This window comes from Oncorhynchus tshawytscha, linkage group LG22, assembly GCF_018296145.1.
Source record: "Oncorhynchus tshawytscha isolate Ot180627B linkage group LG22, Otsh_v2.0, whole genome shotgun sequence".
Classification (NCBI taxonomy): domain Eukaryota; kingdom Metazoa; phylum Chordata; class Actinopteri; order Salmoniformes; family Salmonidae; genus Oncorhynchus; species Oncorhynchus tshawytscha.
In genome coordinates, this window is record NC_056450.1 from 10,610,159 (window position 1) to 10,621,152 (window position 10,994).

At 42.6% G+C, this 10,994-nt stretch overlaps 1 protein-coding gene across 1 annotated transcript in view; it reads right to left on the bottom strand.

Moving 5' to 3' along the window:
- Positions 1 to 6,056, bottom strand: part of LOC112221766 (adenosine deaminase) — a 32,364-nt gene extending 26,308 nt beyond the window's left edge. Inside the window, exon 1 of the mRNA XM_024384072.2 lies at positions 5,870 to 6,056. Within this exon, the coding sequence (XP_024239840.1) occupies positions 5,870 to 6,016 (147 nt within the window). The 5' untranslated portion in view covers positions 6,017 to 6,056. The remainder of the gene's footprint in view (positions 1 to 5,869) is intronic.
- Between the last annotated feature and the right edge of the window lie 4,938 nt (positions 6,057 to 10,994).

Sequence of the window (10,994 nt, forward strand, 5' to 3'; positions counted from 1 at the left end):
TCAAAGATAGATTAAAATTACTAATTTAATTCTACAGGGTCAAGCCACAGATACCACACGAGCCAACCCCTCTCCAGAGACGGCAGACGTTCTCCTCCAGAAAAGAAGTCTGCCATGGTGGAGCTTTTTGGGGAGTTGTTCACGACCCAGGAGCAGGGAACCAAGTCAAAGGTCAAGGTCATAGAGGAGGAGGTGACCTCATACAGGGAAGTGGACTGTAATTCCCCTGGATGCTGATCCACTTACATGGTGGAAGACCAAAGAGTTAACATGTTGCCGTGTTAGCAAGGCGCTACCTGGCTGTGCCTGGGACCTCTGTCCCTAGCGAGAGGGTATTCTCCACAGCCCCTAACATTGTCACAGCAAGCTGATCTGTGCTCACTGCAGATAATGTGGATAGACTAATCTTCTTAAAGAAAATCTTGAAAATCTGATAGAAATGTTGTTATTTTTTCCAAGTAACCAGTTTCAAGTGGTCCTATTTTGTTTAAAACACTGCTATGGGACTTAATTGTGATATATGCTGCTGGACTATGCAATCTTGTTGAAGTTCTGTTTTAAATGACTATTTCATTTCATGTTATAAGCAGGCACTGCTGTTTTTTGTTGTCCCTGTGTTTCCATCTGCTCCTGGGAATTCAAGCTACCCGTGTTTACTATTATAATACATGGAAAATCTACATACAAATTACATATTTCTCAGGCATTTATTTTGTCGATGTATCGAAACCATACCGAACCTTGACACCACTGTACCGTATCCTACCGAACCATAACACCACTGTACCGTATCGTACCGAACCTTGACACCACTGTACCGTATCCTACCGAACCATGAATTTTGAGAACCGTTTTACCCCTAATGTTTTACCAATACAGCAATTAAACCACTTCTACAAAAGTACTTGTGCAATCAATGCAATAAAGACACTTATGGCAATACAAAATAATACTATATACAATAAACAATACACAAACCAGTATTGGCAACTCTAACATTCAAATAAATGTTACAGCCATCCAGTATGGTTGAAAGTTATCAAAGTAACATTAAGTAATTAGTGGTAATTATTATTATTAGAAAGCATGCAACACCCCCATTAAAACCCCCCTGCAACTTAAATTTCAGTGCAAGCACATCATTCAGAGACATTCGTGTCACTGTCGACAATGAAAAGTTCTCTGAAACATGAGTCTTCTCCCTTCGGAAGACGATAACACTGACCTGAATGGGCGGGTGCAAGTGTCTAGATGAGCATTTCCAAGCGCTCTAATAGGTTGGGAATGGCAGGGCTAAGATAACTAAGGTAGGCTGAGCAGCAAACCTAACAGGATTTAAGGGAAACTGAAGGGCCTGTGAGGGGAAGTTAGGTAGAGGGGATTTTTTTTTACTGGTGTTATATTTTGTTTATGTTATACTCTACATAAACAGTACATATCCTACTGCCTAACACATTAATCAGTCTGATTCCACCAGTAAAGCACATACCAATTCAACCATCCATCACCACAGTGGCATGTTACCTAATACTCATTATAAACTGGGTGGTTCAAACCCTGAATGCTCGATGGCTGAAAGACCTGATATCAGACCATATACCAATGGGTATGACAAAAAAGTGTACTGGTCTAATTACATTGGTAATCTGATATTTGTGGAATATAAAAATACTTGCTTGATATATGTTTTACAGTTTCTTTAAATACTTTGAATATGCAACGTATTTCCATGTGAAAACTGAAATGGTCTGTCTATTCATTATTTTTCCATTTTAGTAGACACTCTTATCCAGAGCAACTTACAGTAGTGAGTGCATCATTTTTCATACTGGTCCCCCGTGGGAATCAAACTGTCACGGATCCCACCGGAACTTTCATTACGCACACCTGTCCCCTAATCACACGGATTAGTACTTGTATAAGTGTGCCATATGGTTTCCATTGGGTGGTCGATTATTGCTCCAATGTTCGTTGGTGCGTGCGAGTACCTGTTTTTGTGCCATTGAGGATTGCGCAGATGATTACGGGTCTCGTCCCATGTGTTAATCATTGTGCTCGTGTGTTATTTATTTGAGCATACACAAAACAGCCCTTATTGTAAGTGTTTCTAAAATCCCCGATGGGAGAAATGAATAGTGGAAAACGATTGGAACCATTTCCCTGTTTGCGCAATGGGTTTTATTGGTACAATGACTCATACTGTGGTACTCTATTGCTTAAGTATACTGCATGCTATGTAAAACCTCAGTAAGTGACTGACAAAATATATCAATAGAAAATGTAGACCATCTAGGCCAGTGGTAGTCATTGCACGGCCCGCAGGCCGAGCCATTAATTTGTGGCTCGCTCTGATTGACCTATTTTCCATTCATAATACATAACAATGACGCAATTTCAATTAAATGTGTTTAATGCAGGCCTGAATCACTTTTGTTGAATATATCTATTGTTACCTGGACGGCAGATAGATAGCAGTATAGCACAGCTGTTGAACATAAAGGCCGAAATAGAACACAACTGCTCAGCTACAGCGACTGACACATATCAGTTTGCTACTAGCTCATTTTGCAGTCTGGTCGACATGGATCGATTTATTGTAAAAAAAGAAACGTAAATCCATTGACAATGAAAATGAGGGGGAAGCTATGAACGAACAACCGCCGGAGAACCAGGAAAATCCGGAAGATGGCGGCGGGGAAATGAAGCTAGCTAATGCAGCTAACGTAGCTAAGAGAAGTATGCGGTCGATTCAAGAAGAACACAGAAAGTTCCAAGAGAAATGGACAGACAAGTATTGTTTTGTACTGTATGATGGGACTAGCTCACTGTCTTATTTGCCAGAAGGCAGTCAATTGTTTTAAACAAGCACATTTAGAGAGTGACATTTCCAGTCACATCATGCCCACTTTGACAAAACATGTCCACCGGAAATTCTGTGAGTTGCTGGAGGAATACCAGACAGAATACGGCGACTTGATATTTCACAATGAGGTGAAATGGCTGTCTCCTGGCAGCATTTTGGATAGATTTCTCTCTCCTCCCTCAAATCTGTGAATTTGTTGCAAGAAAGAGGAGAGGAACTAAAGTGGATGATCCACAGTTGATATTAATGCTGGCTTTTTTAACTGACATCACCTGCCACCTGAACATGGTGAATCTCCAGCTCCAAGGGAAAGATACAACTCTGGACAAAATGCTGCGTGTGGTCACAGCATTTCAAAATAAAAATCACCACACTGTTCATACCTGACAGACAGTTTGTTCATTTCCCAAAACTCAGAGCAGTCACCACATCCAACCCAGACATACCGCAACATTTTAGCTATGATGCATTTGTGCGTGTGTTGGAAGAGTTGAAGTTGGAGTTTGAGTCAAGATTCAAGGATATGATGGAGTACAAGGAGTTTTTCAACTTCATTGAGAACCCCTTCCATGCGCTAGTGGCATCTCTGACCCCAGTCATCACAGCCCTCTGTCCTGACCGTGCTGGCATAGAGAGTGAGATAGTGGAGCTGCAGGCAAATGACACATTTCAAAGTGAACTAAGATCAGGTGTTACCCATTTCTGGAGCCTTGTGTAAGACACAGTGTATCCACTTCTGAAGCATCCACTTCTGAAGCAGTGTGTGCAAAAGGTAAAACATTTTGTCAGCACTTATTTATGTGAAGCAAAATTTTCAACAATGTACATTGTGAAACAAAAACAGAGAAACAGACTGACCAATGCACACCTGGATTGCCTCACAAGAATAGCAGCAACAGACTATACATTTAGAATTAATTCAGTCAAGGAGCAGAAGGGACATTTTCACTCATCCAACTACTGAGGTAACCCTTAATATGGGTCTTATACATGTGATGTAGCCTATTATGTATATATATGTGTGTGTGTGTGTATATGTATGTGTGTGTGTGTGTGTGTGTGTGTGTATGTAAAGTCCCTTTATCAGGACCCTGTCTTTCAAAGATAATCCGTAAAAATCCAAATAACTTCACAGATCTTCATTGTAAAGTGTTTAAACACTGTTTCCCATGCTTGTTCAATGAACCATAAACAATTAATAAACATGCACCTGTTGAACAGTCGTTAAGACAATAACAGCGTACAGACGGTAGGCAATTAAGGTTACAGTTAATAAAACTTAGGACACTAAAGAGGCCTTTCTACTGACTGAAAAACACCAAAAGAAAGATGCACAGTGTCCCTGCTCATCTGCAGTTATGCTGCAAGGAGGCATGAGGACTGTAGATGTGGCCAAGGCAAAAAATTGCAATGTACTGTGAGACGCCTAAGACAGGTAGACAGGACGGACAGCTGATCGTCCTCACAGTGGCAGACCATGTGTAACAACACCTGCACAGGATCGGTACATCCAAAAATCACACCTGCAGGACAGGTACAGGATGGCAACAACTGCCCAAGTTACACCAGGAACGCACAATCCCTCCATCAGTGCTCAGACAGTCCGCAATAGGCTGAGTGAGGCTGGGCTGAGGGCTTGTAGGCCTGTTGTAAGGCAGGTCCTCACCAGACATCACCGGCAACAACGTTGCCTATGGGCACAAACCCACCATCGCTGGACCAGACAGGACTGGAAAAAAGTGCTCTTCACTGACGGGTCGCGGTTCCAGATTTGCGTTTATCGTCGAAGGAATGAGCGTTACACTGAGGCCTGTACTCTGGAGCGGGATTGATTTGGTCTGGGGCGGTGTGTCACAGCATCATCAGACTGAGCTTGTTGTCATTGCAGGCAATCTGAACGCTCTGCATTACAGTGAAGACATCCTCCTCCCTCACGTGGTACCCTTTCTGCAGGCTTATCCTGACATGACCCTCCAGCATGACAATGCCACTAGCCATACTGCTCATTCTGTGCATGATTTCCTGTAAGAAGAGTTTGAGGGCTAAGGCCATTCCCCCCAGAAATGTCTGGGAACTTGCAGGTGTCTTGGTGGAAGAATGGGGTAACATCTCACAGCAAGAACTGGCAAATCTGGTGCAGTCCATGAGGAGGATATGCACTGGAAGTACTTAATGCAGCTGGTGGCCCCACCAGATACTGACTGTTACTTTTGATATGGACCCCCCCCCCCCTTGTTCAGGGTCACATTCCATTTCTGTTAGTCACACATCTGTTTAACTTGTTCAGTTTATGTCTCAGTTGTTGAATCTTGTTATGTTCATACAACTATTTACACATGTTAGGACTGCTGAAAATAACGCAGTTGACAGTGATGACGTGTTTTTTTTTTACTGAGTTTATATATTTGTGATGTGCTGTAATCAAATCAATTACATGTGCTCTACTGCTCCGAATTTGCTCTCAATTGATAATATTGGAAGAAAACGTACAACAAATGTAAGTTCTGTGCCGGCCTCTGAATGATTGTCTCAACCCAAAGTGCCCCCTTACAAAAAATAGTGAGTAACACCGATCTAGGCTATACATTCTCCATTTAACGTGTTGCTCCGCGAGGCTTGTGCACATTAATAGGTTAATTGCGCAAGGACGGTAGTTCTGCTGTAGTAGTAGTAGACTGGGACTCCTTAAAAACATGCCACTTTGTCCGAAGTGATTTTCGTAGCAGTGTTAGGGAAGCATTTTCGCTAACCTTAACCTAATTCTCCTAACCTGCTGCGTGATTTCTCCTAACCTGTAGACTACCTTTCGTTTCTTCTAACCATGTGCATCCGGGGTTTTAGAATCAAACAGATGAATTAACGAAGTGAAACCTTACCATATAAACAAAGTAGCTGAGTGAACTGGTATATTTCCTAAATACAAGAACGTGGTTGAGTAATACGAGTGAATCCTTTACTGCAAAAGTCGCTTTGCCTGATACATTATGTTCTTCATTTGTAACTTACCTTTGGTTTGTTAAATACTATTTGCTCTGTAAAGTGTTCTGCCATTGTGAAAGCTCTCCTGTGACTGCCGATGAATGTGAAACTGCTGATAGCACAGAATGAGTGGCGCGACTTCAAGCTTCTCCCGGTCAGGACTAACGTTCCCATTATATAGGCAGGCCTACATGGCTAGCGCGACACGCCTTGATCCAACCCACCACAACACTGAGCACAGACGTCAATTCAACAGCTATTCCACGTTCCAGTCGGTCGGTATTTGGCATAAACGCGCTCGTAAATCGAGTTACTCCACCTCTATACATCTATTAAGACCTATGGATACATTTCATGGTTACAATGTTTCCACGATGTAACCAGTAGAATAGTTGTGGTGTGTAGGATTAGCAGCACAGGTTAATCCTATGCTTAGAGGGTTAACAATGACCTGATTAGGCCTATATCCTGTCCAGAGCTACTATAGCCAGGACTGTACTTCTGGTAAGGAAACACATAAAGGCCTAATGATGATGATGAATGTTACATCAAAACCATTACATTTGTATTGGTGGTGCCACACTGTGGTGTAAGGGAAAAGGGGACATCCATGGGACCCATGTGTCAGGTCCTCTTACAGGAGCTTGTGGGGCCTGCCCTGGGGCCACTATTGAATGTGCTCTTCTTTGAGTTAAAGATCAGCATGATGAGCATATTATGACAGGTTCCATGTTTGTCAGTCTTAACTGTGAGTTGTGCTTGATGAACTGACTGAGATGTCCATCAAGTGCTGGGCCACTTCCTGTTTCTAGGCAGGAAATAGGTGCATCCTACAGTCAAAATTACAAACTGACATCTTTCTAACAGCATTGCCATCAGGTACAGTAGGCTATTAATGCCTTACAGACAGTATACACCCTTGCAGTATACACACTGTTAAATTAGTTCTGCCTGCATGGCTCGTTTATAATAATTTGTTTGTTTGTTTTATTTTTTTAACCTTTATTTAACTGAGCAAGTCAGTTAAGAACACATTCTTGTTTTACAATGACGTCCTACTCCGACCAAACCTGGAAGACGCTGGGCCAATTGTGCGCCGCCCAATGGGACTCCCGATCACTGCCGGTTGTGATACAGCCTGGGATCGAACCGGGGTCTGTAGTGACAACTCTAGCACTGAGATGCAAATACCTTAGACCGCTGTGCCACTCGGGGAAAAAACAGTTGCAGTTGCATATTTTTTTGTATAATGCCTATTCTTTGACACAGATTATTTAGGTTATAAAAATCAAGTGAAACAGTGTGGTGTTAGGGTAACCCACTAACAGGTTGTTGAAATTCACAACACTATTAGGATGTAGCACCCCCCTGTGGTTGTAATCTGAAGGCTGCCTTCAAATATACATGGTTCTATAGTATATCCCGTTAAAAACCAGTGACTGTAGTGTACAATGGGAAACATACACATTTTAAGACACTAGACTGCCAATGACTTCCAATGACTTTTTGTTCTACTCCGGCACAGGTTGGTTCCTCCACATATTACATTAATACCCTTGGGACCTCCAAGATTCAACCCTTTAGGTTTGCAAGGTATGTTAACATAGATAAGAAAGGTTGTCTAAAAACACAATTTCAATTCCCATGAATATGCAGTTAAAGGGTGCAATCAGCAGTTGCTACATCCATTTTTGGACTTAATGACACGTGTCCATTGATTCTCGAAGAATATAATTTTTAAATGCCTCATGAGTTTAGTTCAACTGTTGTACCCCATCAGAACCCAAAATATAAAGTTGTTTTACTCCAGTGTTTGTTAACAAAGTAAATCTAAACAAATGCTATACAACCTCAAAGCATGGTTAAAACTATACTTTTGATATCATGTATGGTCAGTCCTTGCAGCCATACCTCTGTCTATGAGTTTAAGAGGGGTTACATTTCTCAGTCCCCATTCCAAAACAGGGGTGGGGAGCATGCTTTGTTATTATTTCCACTGCTGATTGCCACTAATGAAATATTTCTGAATTGTGAACAGGGTTTCAGTCATCTATTAGTTTCAAAGGTATCACCGCCTGGTATGGGGCCAAGCTTCCTGGCGTCCAGGACCTCTATACCAGGCGGTGTCAGAGGAAGGCCCAAAAAATTGCCAAGGACTCCAGCCACCCTAGTTATAGACTGTTCTCTCTGCTACCGCACGGCAAGCGGTACCGGAGCGCCAAGTCTAGGTTAAAAAGGCTTCTCAACAGTTTTTACCCCCAAGCCATAAGACTCTTGAACAGTTAATCAAATGGCTACCCTGACTATTTGCATTGTACCCACCCCATCACCCAATTTTTACACTGCTGCTACTCTCTGTTTATTATCCATGCATAGTCACTTTACCTCTGCCTACATGTACATATTACCTCAATTACCTCGACTAACCAGTGCCCCCGCACATTGACTCTGTACCGGAACCCCCTGTATATAGCCTCGCTACTGTTATTTTATTGTTGCTCCTTAATTATTTGTTATATTTCTATTATTCATTTTTTCTTTTTTTGCTTGTTGTTTAGGGGCTTGTAAAGTAAGCATTTCACTGTAAGGTATTCGGCGCATGTGACAAATAACATGTGATTTGATTTGATTTTGATTTGAACTTTCAGTCATACTGATTTATGCAAATGTAAAATCAAATCAAATCAAATTTATTTATATAGCCCTTCGTACATCAGCTGATATCTCAAAGTGCTGTACAGAAACCCAGCCTAAAAGCCCAAACAGCAAGCAATGCAGGTGTAGAAGCACAGTGGCTAGGAAAAACTCCCTAGAAAGGCCAAAACCTAGGAAGAAACCTAGAGAGGAACCAGGCTATGTGGGGTGGCCAGTCCTCTTCTGGCTGTGCCGGGTGGAGATTATAACAGAACATGGCCAAGATGTTCAAATGTTCATAAATGACCAGCATGGTCGTATAATAATAAGGCAGAACAGTTGAAACTGGAGCAGCAGCACGGTCAGGTGGACTGGGGACAGCAAGGAGTCATCATGTCAGGTAGTCCTGGGGCATGGTCCTAGGGCTCAGGTCCTCAGAGAGAGAGAAAGAAAGAGAGAATTAGAGAGAGCATATGTGGGGTGGCCAGTCCTCTTCTGGCTGTGCCGGGTGGAGATTATAACAGAACATGGCCAAGATGTTCAAATGTTCATAAATGACCAGCATGGTCCAATAATAATAAGGCAGAACAGTTGAAACTGGAGCAGCAGCACGGCCAGGTGGACTGGGGACAGCAAGGAGTCATCATTTCAGGTAGTCCTGGGGCATGGTCCTAGGGCTCAGGTCCTCCCGAGAGAGAGAGAGAGAGAGAGAGAGAGAAAGAGAGAGAGAATTAGAGAACGCACACTTAGATTCACACAGGACACCGAATAGGACAGGAGAGGTACTCCAGATATAACAAACTGACCCTAGCCCCCCGACACATTAACTACTGCAGCATAAATACTGGAGGCTGAGACAGGAGGGGTCAGGAGACACTGTGGCCCCATCCGAGGACACCCCCAGACAGGGCCAAACAGGAAGGATATAACCCCACCCACTTTGCCAAAGCACAGCCCCCACACCACTAGAGGGATATCTTCAACCACCAACTTAGCCCACAAAGATCTCCGCCATGGCACAACCCAAGGGGGGGCGCCAACCCAGACAGAATGACCACGTCAGTGAATCAACCCACTCAGGTGACGCACCCCTACCAGGGACGGCATGAGAGAGCCCCAGTAAGCCAGTGACTCAGCCCCTGTAATAGGGTTAGAGGCAGAGAATCCCAGTGGGAAGAGGGGAACCGGCCAGGCAGAGACAGCAAGGGCGGTTCGTTGCTCCAGAGCCTTTCCGTTCACCTTCCCACTCCTGGGCCAGACTACACTCAATCATATGACCCACTGAAGAGATAAGTCTTCAGTAAGGACTTAAAGGTTGAGACCGAGTTTGCGTCTCTGACATGGGTAGGCAGACCGTTCCATAAAAATGGAGCTCTATAGGAGAATGCCCTGCCTCCAGCTGTTTGCTTAGAAATTCTAGGGACAATTAGGAGGCCTGCGTCTTGTGACCGTAGCGTACGTGTAGGTATGTACGGCAGGACCAAATCAGAGAGATAGGTAGGAGCAAGCCCATGTAATGCTTTGTAGGTTAGCAGTAAAACCTTGAAATCAGCCCTTGCTTTGACAGGAAGCCAGTCAGGATTCTAGCAGCCGTATTTAGCACCAACTGAAGTAAAGAGTTCCTGGTAAGATTAATAAGTACTAGTAGTGTTAAATGCTACTACTACTTAATACTACTACTTCTTACAGTATTAGTCCTACTAGGAACTCTTTACATTTGCATAGATACAGTAAGTATGACTGAACTTTATGAGCCTCACTATTATGATCATCTTTAGATGTATTTTATCATTGTAATCTACTGTAGTATTCCTACGTATTTGATATACAGGTAGCCTACTGTATCACATTTTGTCAACATGAACTGATCATCATAGGCTTCATATTCACAGTACATGTTTAACCTGTGTTGTGTGTGATAAATCAAAGTGGCAGTTGTATATGTCTCATGTTGTTTTTGTTCTATACAAAACAGAGATTTGTTTTGTGTTCAAGTTGATGGAGTCTGGTCATGTGTGTGATAGTGGTTACCCACAATAAAAAAATCTAAAATATACTTTAAAGAAGTGAACTGTCCCTTTAAATAAAAAATGTCACACTTTACAACATGTACACATGTTCTCCTCCCTGGAGTGAGGGCTGAGACAAGAAAGAGCCAAAACCGCAAATAATCGGGATATTTAAGTATTATGGTTGTTGATACTAGTTCTGACAAAGGTTTTGCCAAATCAAATTGAAAAATTTTATGACAAAAGAACTCAAAACATGGCAAGAGACAAGGAACGTCACCTGACCTGGAATTATACTGGGTACTATATTAACTTGAAAGCATTGACAGGCTGTGTCATAGCCTGTTCAGAGTATTAAAACATTCATAACACAGTGATGCGGCCCTCATTGAATGTGTATCCTCATTGAGTTCAAATTCACAGTGAATGATTGATAATGCCATTCAAATTGTAAGTTACAAGTTGTAATTCAATGCCAGTTTGTGTCATTCTGGGGCCCTCAGCAACGA